This window comes from Bos grunniens, chromosome 18, assembly GCF_055505025.1.
Source record: "Bos grunniens cultivar Pamir isolate PY7600 chromosome 18, Bosgru_T2T1.0, whole genome shotgun sequence".
NCBI lineage: Eukaryota > Metazoa > Chordata > Mammalia > Artiodactyla > Bovidae > Bos > Bos grunniens.
In genome coordinates, this window is record NC_141182.1 from 55,360,750 (window position 1) to 55,388,519 (window position 27,770).

The following is a 27,770-nucleotide window of genomic DNA, read 5'->3' on the forward strand; positions in this document are numbered from 1 at the left end:
TCCTACAGGGCCCACTGCCGCCTCGGTCAGGCACGTGGCTGTCTGTCCACGGGCCCCACGCCTCTCCTTCCAGGGCAGGACCAGCCCTGAGGCATCTTTGGGATGCCAGCTCGACAACCTTCTCAGGCTGCCCCACGGGCCTCCCCGGGGAACCAGGACATGACAGGAGCCCCCTCAGCTCAGGAAGTCTGGGAGGGCTTTCTGGAGCCTCTGAGATGAGGGTGAGGAGGGGTTGGTCAGCCTAGCAAAAGGATGCATGCATGCGTGCTAAGTCGCTTCAGTCGTGTCCGACTCTGCGACCCCATGGACTGTACCCACCAGGCTCCTTTGTCTATGGGGATTCTCCAGGCAAGAATACGGAGTAGGCCGCTGTGCCCTCCTCCAGGGGAGAGTATGTTTCAGAAGGAGGAACAGCATATGCAAAGGGAGAGAAGGGGAGAAAAGTAGCGGTGGGAGGAGCTACAAGTATATTTTGGTGGAGCTGAAGCTGAGAATTGTGTCAGATGAGGCTGAAGAAGCAGTGTCTCTGAGGCCAGGTTGTGAGCAAGGGAGGAGCAGGGCCAGCCCAGGGGCCATCTGGGATGGGCTAGAGGGGATCACTGGGTGGGGGAAGGCTAGGAAGAGGATCTGAGCTGGAGCCGAGACAGAGGAGAGGAGACGGGCACAGGGAGCTTGGGGAGCAGAGCACTGGGGGGCAGGAAGGACAGGCTGAGGACTGACAGGTTGGGGGGCAGGGTAATTTCCAGAGGTCTAGTCAGTGATTTGGGGACAACAGGGCCATCCACAGATGGAGAACCAGGAGGAGGAGCAGGTGGGAGAGACGCTGTCCTCCACGTGGCTGCTCCAGACTTGAGTGCAGAGCTCCTGGATCTAGGAGGCACGGGGGAGCAGCTTGTGGAAACCGTGGAAGTGGATGAGCTCTCTGGGGGAAGGGTAGGAAGAGGGCCATATATCCTGCTGCAAAATCAGCCTCCCAGGTGTCTGATCAGAGCAACTGTCCCGAGATGCAGAGCTGGGGAGGAGAAGGGGGTTTCAGGGGAAGATGGATGCTCTGTGGGCAGCTGGACAGAGGCCAGGGAGGCCTGCATTTAAGGCACGGAGGGAGTCCCTGGTAGTCTAGAGATTAGGATTTGGCGCCTTTGGTGCCATGGCCCGGGTTCAGTCCGTGGTTGGAGAATGGAGATATGACAAGCCAAATAAAAAAAGAATGAACTTAAGGAGGCTCAGCCTGGGGCATGGAAAAATGTCTAAAAGGGATCAGTAAATGAACAGGTGAACTGGGCTTTAAACTGGGTGTCTGAGCCCAAGAGACTCAAGAGTTCTCCATCCCCAAGGGCCACTGAGAGGTGGGACAATGGTCCTCCCTGGGCTGAAAAGGCACATGTCCTCCCCAGAGTAGCTCAACACCCTCTTCCCCCTGCCCCTCTGATCCAGTCTGTGGTTGCCACATTCCCTCTCTGCTTACAGCCCTTCTGTGGCTCCCCTCTGCCCTGAGGACGAAGCCCAGAGCCCCTGCCTTGGCATTCAAGGCCCTCGCCACCCCTCTGGGGCCTTGCTTCTCCATCCTGCACGCCAGACCTCATCCCTGTGAGATTCCCCAGGCTGTGCTCACCACGCCCCTTCTCCACCAGGCTCAATCCCCGCCTTTCAGAGCTTCCCTCAAATGACACCCGACCCCTGGTCCTCAGCAGGAAGTGCTCCCTGCTCAGCCAGCGCAGCCTGGTTATTATCTGTGGGATTTATTACCAGGCTTCCTAAGAGCCCGTTGGGATGGCTGAAAACAGCTTGAAAATCAATGAACCAGCAAGTGAATGATCAGGTACAATGGACAATTCGCGCCAGTTCGCACTCTTGGGGCCAGTGCCAACCCCAGGGAGAATCAGTAAAAGGTAGCCGCCTCAAGGCAGAGCTTGAGGTTCAGCAAGCAAAGCACAAGCTGGATTCCAGCGCCCACCTGTCCCTTTGGCCATGAATCCTTGGATGATGAACAACCTGTACAACTGGATGGGGCAGCCCTGCACTCACACGTAGCAGGATCAGGAAAGCAGCTTGTTCAAAACACAGGCCCTGGTCCCAGAGTTTGGCGGTGGGGAAGCCCAGACTCAGCGGACAAGAGCCCAGTCAGTAATAATAGTAATAAAGGTAACGGTGAACTCTCATATGACACGTCTGTACTGTGCACCAGCCTCTGTTTTCCATGTTCAGCGTATTAATGCATTTAATCACCACCACAACTCACTGTCATCTCTGCTTCTGAGATGCACAGAGAGGTTTAAGCAGTTTGTTCAAGGTTACATAGCTTAGGACTTCCCTGGCACTCCAGTGGTTAAGACTCCGCACTTCCACTGCAGGGGGCATGGGTTCGATCCCTGCTTGGGGAACGAAGATCCCACATGCCACATGACATGGTTCTCTCTCTCTCTCTCTCACACACACACACACGCGCGCTAAAAGAATAGGTCACACAGCTAGAAGATGGTAGAACTAGATTCAAACCCAGGCAGTCTTGTTCTAAAACACACCCTTCACGTCACCAAGTGCCCAGTGAGTGGCTGTGAACACTTGTGTCACACTGGCCATGTGCAAGCCCTGCACCCAGTGCTCATTACAGATTCACTCATCTCTTCCTCACAATAGCCCTCCTAGGAGGGTCTCGCTATTTATTAAGCCCATTTTCCAGATGAGAAAACTGAGGCTCAGGGAGATCAAGAAACCCTCCCAAGGTTGTGTTGAGTGAATAAGGAAGGGAAAGAAAGGCCAACCCGAAGCAGGAATCATCCATAAAAAAAAAGAAACAAACTGACAGGGTGGCCTGACCCTCTAGCTGACCATCAAAGGGCAGGCTTGGTTGGGGGTCACGTACCTTGGCGGCCCGCAGGCCCATGAAAGCAGCGAAGAGCAGCAGCAACAGGGAGGTGGCCATCTTGAGGTCAGAGAGCACCACCATGCCCACGTTGACAAAGAACGCTACACCCGAGACGATCAGTGTGACGTTGAGGATGGCACGCTGCAGGGTGGACGTGCGCACCTTCAGCTCGGGCAGCAGCTGCTCCAGACCCTCCAATGGTGTATCCTTGAAGCTCTTCAGCACTAAGTGACCCTTCTTCGTTCGGGCTGCTAGTATCACCCGCTTAAAGTATCTCCTGATGGCCAGAGATGGAGGGGCGAGGACAGTCAGAACAGCCCCCGGGAGTCCCCCTCCAACCCTAGGTCATTCTCGCTGGCTCTGAAGTCACACCATCATTTTAAAAGCTACTTAAAAATGGTGAGAGGAAAGTCAGAAGTAAGCTAAGTGCCCAACTAGAGGGGATCACTAACATGATGCAATCCCCTATTATTGGACACATAGGTTGCTTCTGATTTTATGGACTTGATAAATGAGAGCTGAATAAAAATTCTTTAGTTAATGTTCAAACCCAAATTCTATATATATTTCAGGGTATCTGCTAGGTGCCAAGGAGTGCTATTTAGCTCTGGAGAGACAACAAAATGAGTCAGTCACTGCCTTTGTGGAGCTTATAGTCCAGCATGAGAGACAGATAATTAAAATAATTAAATAGACAGTCTGCAAGTATAAATATCTCCCTGGAATAGATTCCTGGAAGTGGAATTACTGGTTTAAGGGATATGAGAGGCTTTTTGTCTTTGGTTTTTGTCTCTGAATTCGTAGCCATATTTGATAGTCTGATTTCCAGACCGATTGGGTGACTGACAGGCCCCCTGGCCAACTGTGAGACGATATGGCTCTCCTAACAATATCTGTATCTAACTACGTGTTAAAAACATAGTGTTCTTCAGAAACCTGGTGGTACCACTTTTTCAGAATGTGGCCTTCCCTCTCTGAGCCTCAGTTTTCCTCATTTGGAAAACGGAGAGAAATGTCCCTAGCCCTTCTCTTCCCCTAAGAATTGCAGGTCTTATTTCTCCTTGGGAAGAAGAGGCAGTATTTCATTGACCCTTTCTTCTTTCTTGACATCCCACCCAGGTCCCAGACACCCAAATCCAGACACTGACCTGTCCGTCCCCTCTCGACTCTAACCTTGCTCCCTCTTGCTGCAGCTGGGGAACAGGGGCCGCCTCACCTCTCTGCAGGGGGTGATTTGAAGAAGAAACGCTTGGAGCCCACGCTGGACTTACGGGGCATCTTCCCAACTCGCTGGCCCAAGGCCCAGAAATGCATGTAGATATACTGGTCCAAATTTATTGTCACCTGCCAAAGGGAGGGAGAAGGAAGCAAAAGCAGCTGAGCATAAGCCACGGTGTATGCAGGATACTAGAATTACATGCCTCACCCCCAGTGATCCTCTGCCTCCCCACCTACTTCCCAGACTCATCATCATCCAGTGTGCAGACAGACAGCCATGTATGGTTGTTCACGTTGTACACTGCACAAGGACACACCATCCAAGATGGCACCATCCACGTCATAGTCATCTTCATGACCATATTTCCTAGCATCTATAATGCCACTGATTTTAAGGTACTCTATCATTTTATGAAGCAACTAAAAGGGAAAATATATTGTCAATTAAACTACTCAACAGGGGCTTCCCTGATAGCTCAGTTGGTAAAGAATCTGCCTGCGATGCAGGACACCCCGGTTCGATTCCTGGGTTGGGAAGATCTGCTAGAGAAGGGATAGTCTATCCACTCCAGCATTCTTGGGCTTCCCTGGTGGTTCAGCTGGTAAAGAATCCTCCTGTAATGCAGGAGACCTGGATTCAATCCCTGGGTTGGGAAGATCCCCTGGAGAAGGAAAAGGGTACCCACTCCAGTATTCTGGCCTGGAGAATTTCATGGACTGTATAGTCCATGGGGTCGCAAAGAGTCGGACACGACTGAGTGAACTTTCACTTTCACTTTTCAAACCATGCCACACTACTGCTTCTAAGTCACAATCCAATTTCAGAGACGGTTAAGTCTGACTTTAGAAAACAGCACAACTTAAAATCACCAAAATGTGGTGATTTTTAGTATTTTGATGATAATACTAACAGTGTTTAGTATTTTGATTATTAGTATTTTGTTGACTTTTTCTTTTGGCTGTGCCATGCGGCTTATAGGATCTTAGTTTCCCGACCAGGGATTGAACCCAGGCTCCAGAAGTGAAAGCGCTGAGTCCTCACCACTGAACTGCCAAGGAATTCCCATATTTTGTTGACTTTAATGGTGAGTATTTTGTATTATTTATTATAGTCAGCCCTCCATAACTGCAGGTTTCACATCTGTTGATTCAACCGACTATAGGACTGAAAAAAATTTTAATTCCAGAAAGCAAAACTGGAATCTGCTGGTATCACCAACTCTTTTACACAGCATTTACATTGTATTAGGTATTACAAATAATCAGAGATGACTTAAAGTATGCAGGAGGATATGCATAGGTTATATGCAAATACTATGCCATTCCATATAAGAGACTTCAGCCTCTGAGGATTTCTATATCCTCAAAGGCACTGGAATCAATCCCCACCCCCCCACACCAAAGGACAGCTCTCTTAATAGTTTGCAGGCAGATGGTGATAGAGTCTCTAGTCCTAAGAAGACCTGTAGCTTATGATGCTTTTCCAACAGGTGGGAGTGAAGTTACCTGAGAAGAGGCACCTTTTTCTATTTCACCAAAGGTGCCACATGGGCTAGTGTTCAGGACTACAGCTCCCAGCAGCCTCTGCTTCCCAAAGGCTCCACCCCTGCCCAAGGTCTCCTGGGAGTTTGGGTTGTTTTCTGGAAGACAAGTACCTGGACCTCATCCTGAGGGTGATGGACCACCAGAGCGTAGGCCAGGGTGTCCTCCGTGAGTGGGGAGAAGTTGGCCTGGGCCAGCAGGGGCTCCAGGGCCTGAAGCACTTCCTTCTCATTGGACAGACGCTGAGGGTCTGTAAGTGAAGGCTGGTCAAGAGTCTCCCTGTCCGGGTTGATGGGGTCATACAAGGCCTGAGGAGAGAGTCAGAGAGAAGAAAAATGGACTAGGTCAGAGTGTGAGGGATTGTGGGTACATGTAAGGATGTTCCTGGCCCCATATTTTAAATAATGGGCTACCCCAAGGCTGGATTTGGGGCCCTCTTCCTGTCTCTCCCCTCAAGCTCACAATATGTTGCCTCACCATTCCCATGGCCTTAAACACCATCTCCATGCAGGTAACTACCCAACTCACATCTCCAAATCAGACCTCTCCTCTAAGTTCTAGACCTAATATCCATGTTCAGTTTGTGGGGATGTTTAGTAGTAATGGCACCCCACTCCATTACTCCTGCCTGGAAAATCCCATGGACAGAGGAGCCAGGTGGGCTACAGTCCATGGGGTCACTAAGAGTCGGACATGACTGAGCGACTTCACTTTGACTTTCCACTTTCATGCATTGGAGAAGGAAATGGCAACCCACTTCAGTGTTCTTGCCTGGAGAATCCCAGGGACCGGGGAGCCTGGTGGACTGCCGTCTTTGGGGTCACACAGAGTCAGACACGACTGAAGCGACTTAGCAGCAGCAGCATTAGAGTAGTACTTCCCCTTCCCCCATAGTAGTAGAGAAGGCAGCGGCTGTGGGGCTGCCCAGATAGACTACATTTCCAGCCTCCTTTGAGACTAGGTGTGGCCAGAATTCATCCACAGAATATGAGCAGAAGTAACAGATACTTCTTGCCCCTCCTGCACCTTCCACTCGTTCCTTGTTCTTAACAGCTTAGAACGCTCTCCTGCCTACAACCGAGTTCTGAGCCCACAGAGATGAAGACGGGGCCCTCAGGGGATGGCAGAGCAACAACATGGAAGGAACCTGGGCCTGGCATCATCTCATGAGGAACAGAGCTGCTCATCTACCGTGGCCAACTTACCACAAGGCTGTTAAATGGGAGAGGAAGAATCCTCCACCTTCTTTAAGCCATTGCCTTGTGGGGTCTGCTTGTTACAAGAGCTAAGCCTTTATAGGAACTAATACAAACTCTCTACCTGACATTTCTTTGGGATGTCACAGTTGCCTCAAATCCAACATGTCAAGCCCACAAGATCACATCCTCCCATCCCCATCTTCCAGCAAAATAACCATCCTGGATGCCCCCTCCCAAAGCTATTCCCCCCAACCTTCCCTGGCCTCTCCCCTGAGCATCAGATTCTCATAGGCAATTATGTCTTTGGCATCTCCAGCTGGATGTCTAATGTCTAATACCATGTCTAATGGTATCTCAGATCTAACATGATTTAAGGAAAACTCTCCATTTCTTCCCCCTCCCCATCTCAGTCTTCTTTCAGGAAATGGCACTGTGATCCATTCAGATGCTGATCAGGAACCCTGGAGGCATCTTTGATTCCTTTCTTATCATCACCCCCGTATCTGATCTTTAGCAAATTCAGCAGACTCTCTGAATCGTTCTGGACTCTAGCTTCCTTTCCATCCCACTGCTGCCTTCTCGTCCCAGCCACCATTGCCTCGCACCTGAACAGGTGCATCGGGTTTCCACTCTCCCACCATGTCCAAACTAGTTCCCACGTGGCTGTCACGAGGAGCTTACTGAGATTATAAACAGACTCTATCCCTCCAGCGGCTTCTCATAGCATTTGGAATAAAATCCAAACTCTATGACCTTCAGTGTCCCCATAGAACTGGGTAATGCCTTGTCCATCTCATCTTATGCACCCATCAATGCTGCCCAAAATTGTTGACTGAATGAATGAATGAATGAATGAAAAAAAAAAAAAAAAGAGCTAGGGACTTCCCTGGCGGTCCAGTGGTTAGGACTCTGTGCTCTCAATGCAGGGGCCCAGGTTTGATCCCTGTTTGGGGAACTAGACCCCACATGCCACAACTAAGAGTTTGCATGTCACGACTAAAGACCCTGAAGTGCCACAACTAAGATGGAAGATCCTGCATGCTGCAACTAAGACCCAGCACAGCCAAATAAGTAAGTATGTAAAAAAAAACACAATTTTTTTTTAAAGAGCAAGCTTCCAGGTGGCTTGCCTATTTGTTCACAGAGAGATGGAGTTTCAGGGTGACATATAATGTGTCCCAGACTATCCAACAAGCCCCAGAGGGAAGCACCCCTCCATAAAACCAGCCCCTAAACCCCACCCTCTGTGTGTCTCTCAGGAGAGGCAGCCTTAAGGAACAACACATCAAGGTCAGGGGAACCTTTTGTTAGTGGAAGGAAACCAGGGAGGGGGCATTGCAAGTGGGAGGAATGGCCTGGGCAAAGGTTTGGAGACGGAAAGTCCAGGGTATCCGAGACAACGGAGCCAGGTGTCTGATGATGTAGTAGAGAATCGAGCCCAGCAAGTCCTCATGGGAACTAACTCTGAGGGCCGGCCCGTGCTGGCCCAGAACAGTACTGGGGCCCAGAACTAAGGCCTGTGTCCAAGTCCTTCCAGCCAGGCTGACAGAGCGGGTCCCATGGGCCATGTTCTCAAATTCACGGAATGACCTTGAGAAATGCCTTTCCCGGGGCTGAGCTGCACTTTGAGAGTGAGGGACTCTCAGAGCTGGAGGAGGGAGAAGTGCATTCATCTAACGTCCACTGCGAACCAGATTCTCTTCTGGGAACTTCGCATCCGCCCATGGCTTCGAGCCAGAAACCTGGATGTGGTGGGTGACCACTGCTGTTCCCTTTTCTTGCATGATTTATTAATCACGATGATTCCACCTCCAAAACAGAGAGCCACTCCGCCAGGCTCTCTCCTCCCCACCAGCCCCGCCCAGTCCACACCACCATCGCCTTCTGCCTGGATGAGTCCAACAGCCGTCTCCAGGGCCCTCACCTCCCTCCTCTCAAGTCCACTCTCAAGCCCGCTGTGTCCCAAAGGGGGTCCTGAAATTCCTCCCCAATCCTGCTCTCCCTCACCCCCATCTTCTCCATGTCAGAGAAGTGCATTCTTCCAGGTGCTCAGGCCCAAAGCCTCTGGTCATCCTGGACTCCTCTCTTTCTTCAACCCATCAGCAAATCCTGATGGCACCCATTCAAAACAGACCCAGGATCCGACCACTTATCTCCTGGGCAGTCGTGACTGCCGCGCCAGTCTCCCGGCTCCCAACCTCACCTCCCAGTCTGTTCCCGGCAACCACCAGAGGGCGCCTCTTGGAACAGAAGTCAGCTCACGTCTGTTCGCTCAGAGCCATTTCCTGGCTCTCACCTCACTCAGAGTCAAAGCCAAGTCTTCACTGTGTCCCATAGGGCCCTGAAGGATCTGGCCATGGGCCCCTCTCTGGCTCATCTCCAGCTTTGCCCCTTCACTCACTCATCTCTAGCCCCTCCTACACACCATGCACACTCCAGCCACCGGGCCTTTGCACTTACATTCTCACAGATCTCCACATGGCTCACTCTGGCCTCCTTCAGGCTCAAATGTCACCCCCTCAGTGAGGCTGTCCCTGACTACTCCACCTAAAACTGCAAAAAACACCTCTCCTTTCTTTTTCTCCTTAATTAGGGTTGCCAGATTTAGCCAAAAAATAAAATACAGGACACCAAGTTCAGCTGTATTTCCAGATCAACAATAAATAATTTTTCAGTTTAAGTATGTCCTGTGCAATACTTAAGGATTGTATTTACATGGACATAATTCTACTTTAAAAAAGAACAATTTCTCATAGCTTATCTGAAATTCAAATTTAACTGGGTTTAGAGGGTAGAAGAGTGTCCCCTAAAAATTCCTGTCCCCTGGGAACCTCAGAATATGACCTCATTTGGAAAAGGGTCTTTTAGGTATAATTAAGGTATCAAAGTGAGACCATATTGGATTAGGGTGGGCCCTAAAAGCCTTTGACTGTGTGGGTCACAATAAACTGTGGAAAATTCTGAAAGAGATGGGAATACCAGACCACCTGACCTGCCTCTTGAGAAACCTATATGCAGGTCAGGAAGCAACAGTTAGAACTGGACATGGAACAACAGACTGGTTCCAAATAGGAAAAGGAGGACGTCAAGGCTGTATATTGTCACCCTGCTTATTTAACTTATATGCAGAGCACATCATGAGAAACGCTGGACTGGAAGAAGCACAAGCTGGAATCAAGATTGCCAGGAGAAATATCAATAACCTCAGATATGCAGATGACACCACCCTTATGGCAGAAAGTGAAGAGGAACTAAAAAGCCTCTTGATGAAAGTGAAAGAGGAGAGTGAAAAAGTTGGCTTAAAGCTCAACATTCAGAAAACGAAGATCATGGCATCCGGTCCCATCACTTCATGGGAAATAGATGGGGAAACAGTGGAAAGTGCCAGACTTTATTTTTTTGGGCTCCAAAATCACTGCAGATGGTGATTGCAGCCACGAAATTAAAAGACGCTTACTCCTTGGAAGGAAAGTTATGACCAACCTAGATGGCATATTGAAAAGCAGAGACATTACTTTGCCAACAAAGGTTCGTCTAGTCAAGGCTATGGTTTTTCCTGTGGTCATGTATGGATGTGAGAGTCGGACTGTGAAGAAGGCTGAACGCCGAAGAATTGATGCTTTTGAACTGTGGTGTTGGAGAAGACTCTTGAGAGTCCCTTGGACTGCAAGGAGATCCAACCAGTCCATTCTGAAGGAGATCAGCCCTGGGATTTCTTCGGAAGGAATGATGCTAAAGCTGAAACTCCGGTACTTTGGCCACCTCTTGCGAAGAGTTGACTCATTGGAAAAGACTCTGATGCTGGGAGGGATTGGGGGCAGGAGGAGAAGGGGACAACAGAGGATGAGATGGCTGGATGGCATCACTGACTCGATGGACACGAGTCTGGGTGAACTCCAGGAGTTGGTGATGGACAGGGAGGCCTGGCGTGCTGCGATTCATGGGGTTGCAAAAAGTCAGACACGACTGAGTGACTGAACTGAACTGAAATCCAATGAGAGTGTCCTTATAGGAGACAGAAAAGGACTCACAAAGAAGAAAGTGATGTGAAGATGAAGACAGAGATTAAAGTGATGTGTCCACAAGCCACGGACTGCCGGAAGCTTGGAGAAAAGCATAGGATGGGTCCCTTCCTCTGAGGCTCCAGAAGAAACTAACCCTGCCAGCACTTTGATTTTGGACTTCCAGCTTCCTGAACTCTCAAAGAAGAGATCTCTTGTTTTAAGCCGTCCAGTGGATGCTCATTTGGTATGGCAGAATTAGGAAATGAATAAGCTGGGCGTCCTATACTTTATCCGGCACTCTCTCTGTGGTACTTAGTACTTCTTAATATATTTTACTTCTTTACCTTGTGGAAGGTCAGTCTCTCTCCCTGGCACGTGATGCCATGAGGCAGATACACAGGCGCACCACTGAGGCCAGGGGCCTGGAACCTTCCAGGACACAGTAGGTGCTCAGTAAACATGCACTGAGTGAATCCAATGAATGAATGCACAAGGGAAAGGAGGCCCAGAGAGAGGGCACCTGCCAAGGTCGCCCTCACTCCTAGTGAACGACAAAGCTGGCGTCTGAACTGGGGCTCTTCTTGTTCTTTGCCTGCTCCAAACTGCTTCCTCAAGGGTCTTAGGTCATCAGCAAATGGTAACCCAGTGTGTCTCACTCACCTCTGATGTTTCTACCTACCCTCTCAGGGTCTCCATTTAAAATCTGCTGCCTTGGGACTTCCCTGGTGGTTCGATGGTTAAGAATCTGCCTTGCAATGCAGGGGATGTGGGTTTGATCCCTGGTCCAGAAACTAACCCATATGCCACAGAGCAACTAAGCCCATGAGACAAAACTAGAGTGCCTCAACGAAAGATCTCGAGTGCCAGTTAAGACCCAATGCAGCCAAACAAATAAATAATAATAAAATAAAATATGCTGCCTCAGTGAGAATGTGTGTCTTTGCTGCATATTCTATGTTTCAATATGGTTAAACATTTGCATAACATTTAAAAATAACTTTTTAAAGAAAAAGAATCCTGTCTCCAGAGGCCAGAGATGCCCCAGAGAAAAGCTTGGAGGCCAGCAGACAGGAGCACAAATCTTGGCTCTGCCACTTGGGACCTGCCTCATCTTGGGCTCAACGGGGCCCTCTTGGAGCTTTGGTTTCTTCTTCTGCCAATGGGGCTGCTGGCAGCTACTTGGTGCTGCAAGGAATTGATAAGCCTGATGCAGAGGGGCCAGAGCTGCTACTCACCAAAGCAAGGAGGGGAGCTATGGGGGGCAGGGGCAGTAAAGGGTTAATTCCGCAGGCCTGAGTTGTCCAAACCTTGCACATTCCAAAGATCTGGTCCTTGAAGGGCTCCTGGGAGAGAATCTTGAAGCATTCACTCCCCAGGGCTCAGTTAATGTCCCCGGTGGTCATGCAGGTTGTACTGTCTAGATCCTCCCAGGACTGTTTCTTAGCCCAGTCTCCTTCCTTGACTTCCAGACTACGGGCATTGAGTCCATCTCTCCACCCAGCTGTCCAAGAGGCAGCTCAAATTTCTAAGTCTAAACTGAGCTCTCAGTCTTCCCTGCAGACCTGTCTCTGCTCTGCTTTCCACATCTCAGTAAGTGGCAGCCGTATCCTTCAGGAGGTGCGGGCATGAACTGCTGGAGGCCCCCTGACTTCTTTCTCTCCTTCAAGGTCCCGCCCACTCAGCCAAATGCTGATGCCTTCCAACCATTACCAGTGCCTGACCACTTTTCACCACTTCCACTGCTATTACTCTTGTCTGAGCTGCCATTTATCTCTTACCTGGACAAACATAATAGACTCTTTAATGTATCTCCCTGCCTCTGATGGTCTGTTCCCTGCTGAGCAGCCAGAAGAATCCTATTAACACCCGAATCTGTTCATGACCCGCCTCTGCTCTGAACCCTCCTGTGGTGGCTCCCAGCTCGCTTACATAAAAGCCACGTCTCCAGCACAACCCACAAGGCCAGGCACAGTGTCCCCTCACTCCCTCTCTGCTGTCACCTCCTGCCCTCTTTACCTCCAGCCAGTAGTTCTATTGCCATTCCCCCAACACTCCAGGCCCTTACACCTCAGGGCCTTTGCAATTGCTTTTCTCTTGAAAAAGAACGTTTTCTCAACGTTTTTCCTTGAAAAAGAGGACATTTCTACCTGAAATGTCCATCCCCAGACACCCATCGAGTTGACTGCCTCAGTTCACCCAGGTATTAGTTTATCTGTCACCTCCTCAGAGAAGCCTTCCTTGACCACCCTGTCTAAATCAGGCCCTTTTCTCATCGCTTTCCATCCCACTTTCAATGGCACTTACCACTCCTGGGTGTCATATTTTACATTTTTTGTTTTCAATTTGGCCACACTACATGCTGAAGAGCCGACTCATTGGAAAAGACCCTGATGCTGGGAAAGATTCAGGGCAAGAGGAGAAGGGGGCGACAGAGGATGAGAAGGTTGGATGGCATCACCAACTCAATGGACATGAGTTGGAGCATGTTTGAGCACCAGGGAAACAGTGAAGGACAGGGAAGCCTGGCGTGCTGCAGTCCACGGCGTGGCAAAGAGTCAGACACAACCAAGTGACTGAACAACACGGCGTGTGGGATCTTAGTTCCCTGACTAGAAATTGAACCCGCAGCCCCGGCATTGGAAGCTCAGAGTCTTAACCACTGGACCACCAGGCAAGTCCCTTATTTATTCATTTATCATCTTCCCACCTGGAATATCAGCTCCAGAGGGCGTGGCTTCATCTGTCCTGTTCACTGCTGCATCCCTGATGCTTAGAAGAGGGCTGGACTCCAAGTAAGCACTCAGAGAATTTTTGCTGAATGAACAGATAAGCAAACAAGGACAACAGGGCCACAGGGTCCTGGTTCTCACCTGCAGCTGGGTCAGGACGTGATGGTAGTGGAACAAGGTACAAAAGTCCAGGTGGGCTGTGAACTCCTCCAAGGCAGCCTTCTCCGCAGGAGTGGAATGGAACTCCTATTACCTCGGGAAGCAAAACATCTCTTTAGGCCTCTCTCTCCTTCCTCATGGTGGGGCGGAGGGGTGGGGGTGGGGGGTTGGGATTCTTTCCTGGGCAACCCAGACAGACAATCAGAGCTCTGGGCTCTTTAAAATTTTGTGGGTTTTTTTGGGGGGGTGGGGAGGGGGAGAGAACTGATAAATTTCACTGAAAGAAACTGAGGTAGCCCTGAAGAGTGAAAAACAGATGGCTTAAAGAGCTAGGGTTTCAAGTTACCACTCTGATACTTACTGGCCAGCAGTCACACAATGCTTATTTGTGTGCCAGGAACTGTTTGCTGGCATGATCTCATCCTCCAGAGGACACAAGAAGGCTGATGGAATTATAACCCTCATTGTTCAGAGGGGACACCTAGGTTTAGGAAAGTCACTTTCTGAGGGCCACACTGTCCATAAAAGAGAAGCTGAGACTCTAGACCAGGCCTGGTCCAGAGCACACAGATTTACCCACTATTTTAGCATTTCTACCTCAGTGCCCTGGGTGAATGCCATCCCCTCTCTGAGTCTGTTTCCTTTGGCAACAGAGGATCACACCCTCTTTCTGAAAAAATCGATAGTGACAATTTGATGTGATTACATGTGTCCATATATCTAAATGTGTGTTTGTGTGTGTATATATATACTTCTGTATATGGATAAAGCCCAGCATAGAACTTAGGCCATACAGAGGCATTTCAGTTCAGTTCAGTCGCTCAGTTGTGTCCAACTCTGTGACCCTATGAACCAAAGCATGCCAGGCCTCCCTGTCCATCACCAACTCCCAGAGTTTACCCAAACTCATGTCCATTGAGTCGGTGATGTCATCAAGTAATAATTATTAAATGAAGGAATGATGATAAAAAATAATCACAAGTATGAAGGTGACAGTGGGGTAAGAACTTAAGCTCTTAGGGTTGAGCAAGTATCTACTTGTCTCACCTAATCCCCACCCTGCTCTATAGTCAGTACACTTTGGTTCAAATCTGAGTCACTAGTCATGACCTTAGGTGAGTCACTGCCCTTCTCCTGCTTTAGTTATCTCCTTTGTAAAGAGGGAATGATGGTGGTACCTCTTACTGGGTTGTTCATTATTCAATAATATGCGGAAAATGCTTAGCACGGTGCCATATAATAAGAGCTCAGTGTAATATGATTATTGTTTCATTGGTACAATAATTATTATTAGGGAGTAGTCCTTGTAATGACGAAGATGAAGATCATACCCGTTTTGTAGAGGGTAAAACCACCCAAGTGTGAGTGCTTGTTCAAGCCCCCAGAACGAGCTAGAGTCTGGAATCGCTGCTTCATCTACATCTCGGCAGTCAGTCCCCAGCATTCCCACTCACTCCTCGCTCACCTGGGCCTATAAAGGGTAAGTGAAGTGAAGTCGCTCAGTCGTGTCCAATTCTCTGCAACCCCATGGACTGTAGCCTACCAGGCTCCTCTGTCCATGGGATTTTCCAGGCAATAGTACTGGAGTGGATTGCCATTTCCTTCTCCAGGGGATCTTCCCGACCCAGGGATCGAACCCGGGTCTCCCGCACTGTAGACAGACGCTTTACCGTCTGCGCCACCAGGGAAGTCCCATAAAGGGTAAAGGAACTACAATTCCCAGGGGGCGCCAAGGGCATTCTTCTATAGCTTGAAGGGCTGTACCGCCGCGAGGCCTGCCGGGATTCGTAGTCCCCAGGCTCTCGGACCCGGGACGGGCGGTACCTGTATCAGGAGGCGGAGCAGCTGCTCTTTGGAGAACGGGATGTGCCGTTCGCGGTATTGCTGGGCCCAGTCGCGGGGCTCCGTGGGGTTCCACATCTTGCGGTACTCCCCCATCTTGGCCTCCAGCGATGACAGGGCCCGGGAGTGACCGAGAAACGAGGGCAACAGAGGCCATACTCGGACAAGGGATCCCCAGACCCCTCGGGTCACATGCAGCATGGCTAGACCCTTTCCTCGCAGCCTAAACGAGGGAAATGGGAAGAGGTCAAAAGTCATCTGGGGGAAAGGTGCCCCCTCCACCTCCGCCTCCCAACTTCCAGGGGCCGTTTCTACCCCAGGCAGCGGGTTAGAGCCCATCCGCCCGCCTCGTAGGCCCTCCTGTCCATCCCCTCCCACACTATTCAGTTGGCCTGAGTCCCAGGCAAGAGTTTTGGGGGAGCGTTTTGCGGGCTCAGAAGCCCTGTGGTGACAAAACCTCTGCGGGGTCTAGGCGTCAGGTGAATCTTTATAGGATATGCTCGGAAAGCTGCATGAGTCTGCAGGGCCGCCCACCCCCGGCCATGCAATCTTTCACCCTTTCCCTCACCTTTAGGCAACGCTCGACTGTCATTGAGCCTCCTGCGCATGTGCAAAACGGCGCCCTGGGCCTCCGAGGTTCGGCTTCAAGCCGCGGTAGGACGCATGCGCAATGTCTGGGTCATCGAACGGAGTCCATTTTCTTCTACTGCCCAGTCGCGACTACGCATGCTCAGTCTGCCTGGCTTGCTTCGTGCGCTTTGCTTGGACTCGGCGCATGCGTTACAGAAGTATCTCCTTGTCCACAAGCTTCAAAGAGGAACAGGCGGGGCGGGCGCGAGACTCCGGGGGCTACTGGGACTGGAGCAGGGATTCCCGTGCGCAGCCCGCCAACGGCGGGCCGCCCAACGTCCGCTGAAGCCACGCCCCCGCTCGTGTCAACTCAAGAATAGGCGGGGGAATGGGGCGGGGCTTCAGTGTAGCCAATCAGCTGTGGAGGAACGAAAAGGCGGGAAAAAGAGGAAGAAAAAGAAGGCTGAGGTGGTGCCGGGGACCAGGCAGGGAGGGTGGGCGGAAGGAAGATCCGGCCTGCAGGTGACGTAAACCCGGCCTCCAGAGTAAGGCTGACCCTTTATCAGGCAGCATCACCCCGAACCCTCACCACCCCCATTCCACGCCTTAAAGGAAGAACCCGGATTCTCTGAAGGTAGCTTAGCGCCAGGGGCTCGGTCTCCTTATTATGAGGGGACAGATGAGTTCGGAGACCATGTTCCCCACACATCTGAGGTCCAAACTTGAGGAGATGCACTTTTATGAAGATGGAGCTGAATTCTAAGGGAAGGTCCTGATTCTAAGGCAATCACCCCATCACCAGGACAGCCTAAAATCTACCCTGAGGAGCCTGGGGTCTCTGCTCTGCGTGCTGTTGCCCCCAAATCTGAAAGAGGTCCTCGTTTTCAGACCTCCCAGGTGTTCTGACCGCCATTCTAGCACCCCTCATCCCTCAAAAATCCCATTAACACAGTCCTTAAAATGGGCACTCTGGCTCCTGTGTCAGAGACATCACCCCAATATCCTACCCTCTCCTCTCTCCTTCTCCCTGGCCCAAGATCTCCTCACCCTGCCCCTCCACTTCTGGGATTCTGGAAGCCCCCTCACCCTACATCCTCCTCAGCCTACATTCCTAGTTCCTAGGCTCCTCAGCAGCCCCCCTCACCCTGTACCCCACTTTGGAATTATCTGAAGCCCCCTCAGCCTGCACCCCAACTCATAGGACCATCGAGCCACCCTTTCACCCTGCGCCCCCACCTGGAGGTGGGGCTTCCTAACAGCTCTTTCATCCCATGCACCAATTCTAAGAACCCTGCAGACCCCTCACCCCATATAACCCTGTCCTTGGACCCCAAGAACCCTCTGTCATCCCCTGCCCCCTTCTCCTGGGACCCTTGGCAGACCCCTCACCCCACAGAACCCCATCCTGGTACCCTCCCCAATACTCTTCCATCCCATACCCCCTCCTCCTGGGACCCCTGGCAGCCCCTTTACCCTGCACCTTGGATTCTAACCACCCCCCACCATTCCTGTTGTCTTGCAACAGCCGAGCCCCAGCGTGGGCCTGGAACCTGCAGACGGCAGCGCCCAGCCGGCAGAACCCAGCATCCCTGCTCTGGCTTCCCAGAGCCCGAGCAGCAGAGCAGCCGCCATGCACATCCCGGAGAGCCTCCAGGACCTGGCCGACAGTGAAGCCGTGCAGTTTCTCAAGAGGCCAAAGGCAATCACACGGATCTTTGCAGGGGTGAGGCCCTTCTGTGGGCCAGCTGCCCTGTGGGTGACATGAAATAGGGCTTCTCAGCTCTCAGACCCAGTGCACAGGGTGGTGGGAGGAAAGGAAGGGCCAGCTTGGGGGAACAAAGCCAAAAGGAACTTGTAAATGAAGTCACCCTCTACTGAGCATCTTAACTATAGGCCCTGCAGTATTCTGAGCACTTATCAACTCTCCTGGGAAGAAAGAACCCCGCAAAGTGGGTGCTCAGGAGCCCCACTTTTGAGAGAAGAAAACTGAGGATCAGATAAAGTTAAATAATTTTTTGAAGGCTGTGCTGTCCAGGGGGGTAACCATAAGCCACATGTGACTATTCTAATCTAAATTAATGAAAATAAAATATTCAGGGACTTCCCTGACGGTCCAGTGGTTAAGACTCCGTGCTTCCAGTGCAGGAGGCCAGAGTTCGTTCCCTGGTCTAGGAACTAACATCCCACAATCTGCATGGTGCAGCCAGAAAAAAAAATTTTTTAATTCCCCAGTTACAGTGGCCACATTTCAGGTGCCCAATAGCCACACATGACTGGCAGCTCTCATATTGGACAGTGAGGATCTAGAACATTTCCATCATGGCAGAAAGTTCCAATGGACAGTGTTGGCTAAGGTCACACAGTAAGAGGCAGGGACTCAAACTGGGGTCTGTGAGAATACAGCCCATTCATTTTCCACCTCTCAGACCTAGGATGCCAGGGGGGTGGGTGGTCGCTGTGTGCCAGGCACGGTGCCAAGCAAGGACTTTACCTGCATTTGTTTCATCATTACCACATTCCCAAAGAGTCCAGACACCTGGGGGCAAATCCTCACTGAGCCCCTGACTTTGCTGTGTGACCTTGACCTGCTCACTGCCCTTCTCTGGACCTCAGTGCTTGAGGAGTTAGAGCTGTGACTCTGGGCTTTACACTGTGTAGCCTCCACGGTGCTCCTTTGGCAGAGTTGGGAACTGAGGCCCAGGGAGATGATGAGACTTGATCTGGGTCAGGGGAGTAGGGGGAATATCTGGAATTGAACCCAGGGTCCTATTCCAGAAGGATTGATCAGGCCTGGCTGAGGATCCTAGTTTGGCCACATGATGTCCACATAGAGCGACATCCTCCCCTGCTTGCCTGGCTCAGTCCTGGCGTGATTATCAGCAGCACCTCCTTTAAGTCTCAAAAGTGCCCTGTTTTATTTGATAACTTGCCTGGTCACGCTAGGGCTATGTGACCTTGAACCAGAAACTTGATTTCTCTGAACCTCCAGACCCTCGTGTGTCTAGTCCTTCCTGCTCATCAGGAAAGACTATGTCCAAATGAAATCAGTGCCTCTCAGCCTGTCACCATGGGCCTGGCAAGTAGTCATCATTCCTTCAATAGCAATGATTACTGGGACCAACTTGTGATCAAGCAGAGAGATGGGTTGGGGGAGGCATAGGGTGGTGGGGACTCATCTCCATCGTCATCGCCCCAGGGTAGCGGGGAAAACGCCTTCCACATCCCAGTTCCCAGTCCCTTGGTGGTGTCAGCATTTCCGCTCCTCACCATGACCCTATGACGTGGGCATTGCGACGCCTGCTGGACCCAAGAGGAAACCAAGGCTCACAGAGGTTGAATGACTTGCCCAAGGACATCACCCAGCTGGCGGGCAAGTCCCAAGGATGCACAGGTTTCCAGTCTTCAGAAGGAAGGGCGGGAGGTGAGGGAGAAGGAGGCCCAGCTGGTGTGGACTGGTGTGGGGAAGGGCTGGGGGGAAGGGCCGCCAACCTTGCCAGACTCTTCAGTCACGGACTTTGCCTGCCGCCTCCCTCCTCCCGCCTGCCGCCCTCTCCTCCTTCCCCCCCTGGCCCGGCTCCTCAGTAGGGAGTCTCTGGGCAGCTGGTGCTCTCGTCCTTCTCACGGCCGCCCGCCAGCTGGTGCCTTAACTGATGAATCTTTGCTCCCTCCCTGGGGAAAGGCCAGGAAGGGTGTGGAAGGAGGTCAGAATCAGGCTTCAGAGGGTTGAAGTCCCTCCAGCCCAGCCAAGCCCCCTTCTTGGGTGTCCAAAAGCAGCCCAAGGATTTAGGGGGGTCAGCAGACAGACAGCCCACAGACCCGGAAGTCAGGGAGGCTGGATTCCAATCCCATCTCTCCACGACTAACCTTGAGAGGACATGTCTCCTCTCTGGCCAGTCATGAGAATTACCTTCAGAGCCAGGCCCCCACCTCTTTGGGGCACAGGACAGACAGGGAAACTGAGGTGCCAAGCAGTGAGCAGTTGGCCCAGGTCCACCCAGTGGGTGGGGTCAGACACGTCTGGCTCTTTCCACTGCGCCATCAAGGCTTCTATTTATCACCTGTGAAACAGCAATGAATTATTATTGTAACCTCGAACATGCAGGACTGGAGCAAGGCTGCAGGGAGGTGGCGCAGGTAAAATGTATCTGGGCTCAAAAATGATCAATGAGCCTTCCTGTCCTTGACCTGGCTCTGTCTCAGACCAGCAGGGCAAGACGCTCCCCTCCTGCAGACTCAGTGCTGCAGCCCCGAAGCGGAGTGGATGTGAATACCCTCCCTTAGAGCTAAAGTGCTGGACAAAAGGAGGGACTAGTCACTATTATTGGGCTTTCCTGGTGGCTCAGCGGCAAAGAACCCACCTGCCAATGCAGGAGTCTCAGGTTCAAGCCTTGGGTCGGGAAGATTCTCCAGAGGAGGAAATGGCAGCCCACTCCAATATTCTTGCCAGGGGAATCCCATGGACAGAGGAGCCTGGTGGGCCAAAGATTCGGACACGACACAGCAGCAACAACAACAACAAAGTCATTATTATTATTTTGTTTGTTCTTATTCAGAGAAGGCAAGTAAGACAAAGGAGAGAGGCGGATGGACAGAGGCTGAGGAGTTTAGGGTCAGTCCTTGCCTCCCTGCTCCTACTCTAAAGGGCAGAGCAAGAGCCAAAAAGAAGGGCCAGTCATTCACTCTTCTAACACGTGTGCAGAGGTCCAGCCTGGCACTGGGTCCTGGGTGCAGACAGAAGGGTCCCACGTGCAACCTGTCCAGGAGTTCAAATTCTAATGAACTTCCTTCCCCTTGTCTCCTCCCTCCCTCCCATCCCCAGGCACCACCACATCCAATCAGTCACCAAGTCTAATGTCAAGTCCTAAATCTCACTGGATTCCCAGGAGCCCCTTCCCATCCATCATGACCCTGGAGTTTGCCTTGAACCCCTAGATCTAACCCTGGCCATCCTCTGCTCAGAGCCCTGCCATGCATAAAATTAAGCCTAAGTGAGAAATTTAATTTTTCCCATGGTTCCCAAGTCCAGTCCCCTCCGTCTGGTGTTCAAGGCTTCTGAGGGTCTGGCCTCCCTGCCCGCATTTCCAGCCTCACTTCATACCAGATCCCTCAGCTAAGATTTCTCTCCAACCCCTGCAGGAGCTTCACTCAGCAGCAGCTGGCTTTTGCACACATGGATCGGCCTGCCTGGAATGCCCTTCCTCCTGTGTGCCTGCAAAACTCCTCAGTTTTTTCTTTTTAATTCTTACTGGAGTGTGGTTGATTACAGTTGATATTATGCTAGTTTCAGGAATCAGTATACTGAATCTGTATAACGCGATTCGGTTATACATACATACATATCCACCCTTTTTTTAGATTCTTTTCCCATATAGGCCATTAGAGTATTGAGTAGCGTTCCCCATATTATACAGTAGGTCCTTTGTTTTGTTGTTTGGTTGCTAAGTCGTGTCTGATTATTTGCAACCCCATGGACTGTAGCCTGCCAGACTCCTCTGTCCATGGGGTTTCCCAGGCAAGAATACCAGAGTGGGTTGCCATTTCCTCTTTCAGGGGAACTTCCCAACCCAGGAATAGAACCTGGGTCTCCTGCTTTGGCCGGCAGATTCTTTACCACTGAGCCACCCTGTTGTTCAGTCACTATGTCATGTCAGACTCTTTGCAACCCCATGGACTGCAGCATGCCAGGCTTCCCTGTCCTTCACCATCTCCCTTACTTGTGAGCAACCTTACTTGTGATCTATTTTATATATAGTAGTGTGTACATGTCAATCCCAGGCCCCAATTTATCCCTCCCCCAAAACTTATTAGTTAAGGTACCGTTCAGATCAAGCCTTACTTCCTCCTAAATCCAGCCCCCTGGGTTCAGTTTCTGCTCAAATCTTGACTCCCTCCACAACTGCAGGCCCCAGCTTCCTCCCCAGCCTCCCAGCCTCCTGGCCTCCAGTCTCACCGGCTCGAGTCCATCTCTGCATGGCCCCAGAGGGGCCTTCACACACCTGGAGCCGACCCTGCCCCACCCCTGCTCTCAGCCCCCTCCCTGGCTCCCTCTCAACCCCCAGAGATCATCCCACTCCATAGTCTTCTTCACCCTGCCTGTTCTTATAGGCCTCACCGAATCCAGAAAGCACCCCCTGGACCAGCTCCCACCGCCCAACACATACACAATGGTTCCTTCCATACCTGGTGTCACCCCTGCCAGGCTGTGTTGTGACCGTCAGGGACAAGCCACCGGGGCTTCAAATTGTCCCTGAATCACAGTGATAGGAACCGCTGCCCTCCAGGCATCTGGTCCAGGCAGATACATTAATAGCAGGAGTTAGGGCAGATTTAGGGTTTCCCTACTGGCTCAGACGGTAAATAATCCTCCTGCAATGCAGGAGACCTGGGTTCGATCTCTGGGTTGGGAAGATCCCCTGGAGAAGGAAATGGCAACCTACGCCATCATTCTTGCCTGGAAAATCCCATGAACAGAGGAGCCTGGTGGGCTACAGTCCATGAGTTCGAAAAGAGTTGGACACAACTGATCGACTATGCACAGCATGTACGTGCGCAAAGCGGATTCAAGAGCCAGACCGCTTGGGTTCAGATCCAGGCGCTGCCCCCTCACAGCTGATGGGCTCTGTGCCATTCACCACCTTCTTTATGCCTCAGCTCCACTATCTAAAAGAGAGAGAGAGACTGTTGGCAGCACCCACATCCTAGGGTGGCTGTAAGGATGGCACGGGTTGGTGAAGTACACTGGTGGTTTCATCGATGAACATGGTAGAAGCCAGCAGTAGAGGCAGACGGTGCTACCCCGGTGTGCTGTGTGTGGTGCCCACAGCGGCGACAGGGCCAGCCTATCAGCGAGACTGCGTTTGCTCGTTTTTTTTTGGCCACGCCGGGTGGCACTAGTTCCCTGACCAGGGAAGTCCCAAGGCTGTATTTGCTTTACTTTTTTTTAAGTTTTTTAAATTTGATTTGATTTATTTACGTATTTGTTTTCAGCTGCCCTGGGTCTTCGTCGCTGCATGCAGGCTTTCTCTAGTTGCGACGAGCGAGGGGCTACTCACTAGTTGTGGAGCGTGGGCTTCTCATTGCAGTGGGTTTCCTTGTTGCAGAGCACGGGCTCTTCAGCACCCGGGTTCAGTGGTTGCGGTGCATGGGCTTAGTTGCTCTGTGGCATGTGGGACTGAACCTGTGTCCCCCACGTTGGCAGGCGGATTCTTAATCACTGGACCACCAGGGAAATCCCTGTATTTGCTTAAAAAAAAAAAAAAAAAAGCCTTGAGATTTCCATGGTGACCTAGTAGTTACAATTTGGTGCTGTCACTGCCGTGGTTCGATGCCTGGTCAGAGAACTGACATCCTATAAGCTGTGTGGCATCGCCAAAATAGTTTTTTGTTTTTTAAAGAATCTTGGAGCAAAAGGTGAACGTTTGTCAGGTTCTCACTGTTGGTTACATTTCCTCTGTTCTTTTCTGTGTCTTTGGAATATTTCACAAGTTCCTTTTTGAAAATGGAGAGGAATTAGCTGAGCGGGGAGGGAGGAGGAAGAAGTGGCAGGCAGAGGGAAGGGCTGAGAGGCAGATGGGATCAACAGGATGGCAGAGACTCATTGCTCACTCTTCCTGTGTCCCGGGCGATGTGCTAATAAGCATTTTGTGTTGGGTCTGGCGGCGGGTACCTGTTTGTGGCGTGGAAGGCAAGAGTGAGTGAGGAGAGGTGAAGGGCTGGGGAGGGCAGGCAGCGCTGGGAGCCAGGATGGGCAGTGTGGAAGGTTCCCTGGAGAGCTGATTGGGGAGACTTGGAGCCAGGGAGGCCGGCAAGAGGCTGGGGCAGGGCCCCAGCAGGCGGGATGAGGCCCGAGCCAGGATGGAGGCTCGGAGGACGTGACCGGGAAAGAGGGCTTGGAACCATCAGGAGAGTGGACAGCAGACCCCTCCCCCCGACTCAGTGATGGGGATGAGGGATGAGGAGCGGATTTGGGAAGACATGGAGCTCCATTCCGGCTCTGGGAAACCCCCCTTGCACCCACAGGTCTTCTCCCTGATCGTGTTCTCCTCCCTGCTGACCGACGGCTACCAGAACAAGACCGACAACTCGGAGCTGCACTGTGTCCTCAACAGCAACAGCACAGCCTGCAGCTTCGCTGTGGGGGCCGGCCTGCTGGCCTTCCTCAGCTCGCTGGCCTTCCTGGCCCTGGACGCCCACGAGGTCCGCCTCGCCAGCACCCGCTTCAAGACGGCCTTCCAGCTCCTGGACCTCATCCTGGCCGGTGGGTAAGCCCCGGCACTGCCTGCCCCGAGCTCTCAGCCCCCACCACCAGGCTCCCCTGGGCCCCCAGGACGCCACCTCAGAGTGTCCTCCGCCCGTGACCCAGAGCTTCATCCCTCGCTTCTCGAAGCTTTTCTGCACCCGCTGTTTGAGGGAATCATTGCCCATCCCTCAGACTTGGTGCAAAGGTCACCTCTTCTGACCCTCAGGGTAACTCTAGAAGCCTCTCTTCTGCCCAGCTTTCTCCAGGCATTCACCTCCCTTCTTCACAGCCTTTCTTGAAAAGCCACCAGTGGTGGGAGGCAGGGTGCAGAGCGCAGCGCCAGGCAGAGCAGGGTTTGAAATCTCACCTCTGGCGCAGCCTCGATGTGCAGCTCTCCTCCCCTCTCTGAGCTTCCATGGAAGCTGGGATGGGAACCCCCACTGCCTGGTGGCCCAGTGTTTAAGACTTCTTCCACTGCAGAAGGCACTGGCTCAGTCCCTGGTCAGGGAAGTTCCACGTGCCTTGTGGTTATGGCCAAAAACCAAAACCAAAACAAAAAACCACCTCCAGGGTTTTTCTGAGGATGAAAGGCGAGAAAGGACACCTGTAGTAATGCTGACACTTCCCGGGCATGCCCCACGTGTCATGGCACCGCGTCAAGGGCGCCCCACGCCCCGTCTCCTTTCTTCCTTAGAACCCCTGAGGGGGGAAGGCCTGTTCAGATTCCCATTTCATAGAGGAGGAAACTGAGGCTTAAGGAGGTTGTGTAATCAGACCCCGAGTGGCAGATCCAGGCTTCCAAGCCAAGCCTAGCCTCCTAACCAATGCCAAGCACCTTAGACAGAGCCTGGCACACAGCGCCCAACACTTGCTTGTTCCTTTTTCTCATGCCCCGGGCTCCTTCCTCTCCTCTTCCACACCTGCCCAGTTCCAGAGACTCAGGGCTGGGTGGGCCCCTAGAGATCACTGAGTCCAGCAACATCCAAAAGAAGGTTCTGTGAGGGCGGAGCTGTTCTGTGCCTGGGCTTCCCAGTGCGGGAGCCACGGGCCATGCATGGCCGCTGAGCACTCAAAGTTTGGCCAGTGCCATCGAGGGGTGGAAATATTTTTTAAATTTTTTCCTTATCTATTTATTTTTGGCTGCCTGGGTCTTCATTGATGCACTCAGGCTTTCTCTAGTTGCAGCAAGCGGGGCTACTCTCTAGTTGCAGTGCACAGGCTTATCGCAGTGGCTTCTCTTGTTGAGGAGCACGGGCCCTAGGGCGTGTGGGCTTCAGAAGTTGTGGTCCACAGCCTTAGTTGCTCCAAGGCATGTGGGTTCCTCCTGGACCAAAGATTGAACTTGTGTTCCCGGCATTGGCCGGCTTAGTCTTAACCACTGGACCACTAGGGAAGTCCCGAAATTTTTTTTGTAAGTCTATTTTAATGGACTGAAATTTTTAATTGATTGAAATGGAAAAAGTCACACGTGGCTGCCGACCCCCACAGCAGATATAGCAGCCCACTCCAGGTGGTTCTTTAAAGAGGGCTGGGAGGGAGAGGCCACAGTGGAGACCTCAGCCCCCCACACCGCCCCTCTTCTCTCCCTCGACCCCCCAGTCATCTGGGCAGGCGTCTGGGCTGTGGGATTCTGCTTCCTGGCCAACCAGTGGCACCGTTCGCCGCCCAGATACTTCCTCCTAGGGAGCAACAGCGCCAAGGCCGCCATCACCTTCTCTTTCTTCTCCATCCTCGTCTGGGTGAGGAGGGCCCCCGTCCCACCCCTACTCCCCCAGCAGGGCAGGGCGGGACGGTGTGGGTTAACAGGGCAAGAACCTACCTGCTCTCAAAGCTCACCCAGGCCTCCGCAAGCCCCTTCTGTGTCTTGGGCAAATGGGGAAGAAGGCCCCCCACCTTCTTCCCGGCAGACAAAGCCCAGCTTCAGGGAGTGCTGCCCGCGGCCCCCTCCCCAGCCCGCCCCAGCCAGCCTCTAGCTCACCCTCCTCTGCCTGCAGATATTCCAGGCCTACCTGGCCTTCCAGGAGCTCCGAAATGATGCCCCGGTCCCCTACAAGCGCTCCCTGGATGAGGGAGGCGTGGTCCTGACCTCCCTCTCCCCGCCGTCCGCCGCCAGCCCGGTCAACACGCCCACCACCGGCCCCCACGGCCCGAGCTACGCCAGCTCCTCCCTGTCCCCCTATCTGAGCACCCCGAAGGCCCCCCGCCTCGCCATGATGCCCGACAACTAGAGAGCCTCCTCTACACCAATAAAGACAGAATCCTCCCTCCAGAAGGGTTTCGGAAAACAGCCCTTTTCCTCTCACGTCTGTTCCTCTCCGGTCCCTCGGGCGGCCAGGGGTCTCCTTGAGAGGAGGGTGTCTCTGCGGCAGGTCCCATTTCCATCCCACCTCCCGGACTCTCCATCCGAGTGTCACTTTTTTTTTTAAGTTTTTTTTTGTATTTGTTTGCTCCAGGTCTTAGTTGCGACATGTGAGATCTTTAGTTGCAGCGTGGGAGCTCTGAGTTTTGGTGTGTGAGATCTAGTTCCCTGACTTGGGAACGAACCCAGGCTCCCGGTGCCGGGAGCGTGGAGTCTTAGCCATTGGCCCCCCAGGGAAGTCCCTTGGGTGCCCTCTTGACAGCTACGGACGGTGATGGGAGGGAAAGGAAACCCTTCTTTTGGGCCTGCGCACAGTGAGCCCTTTACCGCTCGCACTGGCCACGGGAGGGAGGCAGGAGGTGCCCCGCTGTCCAGCCGAGGAAGCTCAAGTTCACAGACAAGATGCTTCCACCGCTGGAGAGGGCGCCAAGGAGAACCAGGGCGAACACTCAGGCCCCCCCGCAGCTGTCCAGCGAGGGCCCACACTCTTTAACTCACCCCAGTGACAAGATACCCAACTCCTCAGCTCAAAACCATGCTGAGTGAGGACTAAAGGATGACAAGTCCCTGACCTACATCAGAGGAGATACTCGTCTTCAAATATTTGAAAGCTTATTTGGGGAGAAAGGAAGGAATCCTCTAGAACCCCAGAGCTGCTCAGGGTCTTGTGCTCGGGTCACAAGACTCAGCAGGTGACTCCAATGGGTAAAGCACCCATGAAGGGAGTGGTGGGGGCCAGGAAGGGGCAGCCTTCACTCAGCACCCAGCGTTCAGCACAGTGGCCCAGGATGTCTAGGGCAGTGCTGTCCAGGACTTCCCTGGGTGTCCAGCCATTAGGACTGTGTTGCCACTGCAGGGGGCATGGGTTTGATCCCTGGTCAGGGAACTAAGATCCCACAAGCAGCAGGGCAGCCAAAAAAAAAATAGAACAGTGCTGTCCAAAAGAAGTCAAATTTGAGCCTTGGTGTCAGGGAAATGGGGCATTTAAATTTGTCCCCTGGCCACAGGATGAAAGTTGAATGAGACAAGTGAAATGAATATAC

General features: G+C 52.2%; 2 protein-coding genes across 15 annotated transcripts in view; one reads left to right on the forward strand and one right to left on the reverse strand.

Moving 5' to 3' along the window:
- The window catches only part of TMEM143 (transmembrane protein 143), a 28,879-nt gene extending 12,710 nt beyond the window's left edge, over positions 1–16,169 (reverse strand). For 5 of the 12 annotated variants that reach the window (XR_015146239.1, XR_015146238.1, XM_086353370.1 and 2 more), the window contains exons 1-6: positions 16,128–16,169; positions 15,542–15,782; positions 13,700–13,804; positions 5,740–5,934; positions 4,083–4,210; positions 2,864–3,143 (exon numbers count right to left, since the gene is read on the reverse strand). Coding sequence is in view for 10 of the 12 variants with exons in the window: in XM_086353370.1 (XP_086209496.1) it covers positions 2,864–3,143; positions 4,083–4,210; positions 5,740–5,934; positions 13,700–13,804; positions 15,542–15,760 (927 nt within the window). In the remaining 2 variants the exon portion in view is untranslated. Of the gene's footprint in view, positions 1–444; positions 1,013–2,863; positions 3,144–4,082; positions 4,211–5,739; positions 5,935–13,699; positions 13,812–14,078; positions 14,199–15,048; positions 15,189–15,541; positions 15,783–16,127 lie in introns of those variants that run through there. The other 7 variants (XM_086353376.1, XM_086353372.1, XM_086353377.1 and 4 more) reach the window with 4 other exon arrangements.
- On the forward strand, positions 15,505–26,655 carry SYNGR4 (synaptogyrin 4). Of its 3 annotated transcripts, none has more exons than XM_086353381.1 (5): positions 15,505–16,651; positions 17,655–17,852; positions 24,149–24,386; positions 25,968–26,107; positions 26,363–26,655. In XM_086353381.1, the coding sequence occupies exons 1-5, from the start codon at positions 16,166–16,168 to the stop codon at positions 26,594–26,596; spliced, it is 1,296 nt and encodes a 431-aa protein (XP_086209507.1). In that variant the 5' UTR covers positions 15,505–16,165; the 3' UTR covers positions 26,597–26,655. The 3 variants fall into 3 exon arrangements, with proteins under 3 accessions (XP_086209507.1, XP_086209509.1, XP_086209508.1); XM_086353383.1 differs by having other exon boundaries at positions 16,571–17,026; XM_086353382.1 differs by having other exon boundaries at positions 16,571–16,763.
- The last annotated feature ends 1,115 nt before the right edge of the window (positions 26,656–27,770 follow it).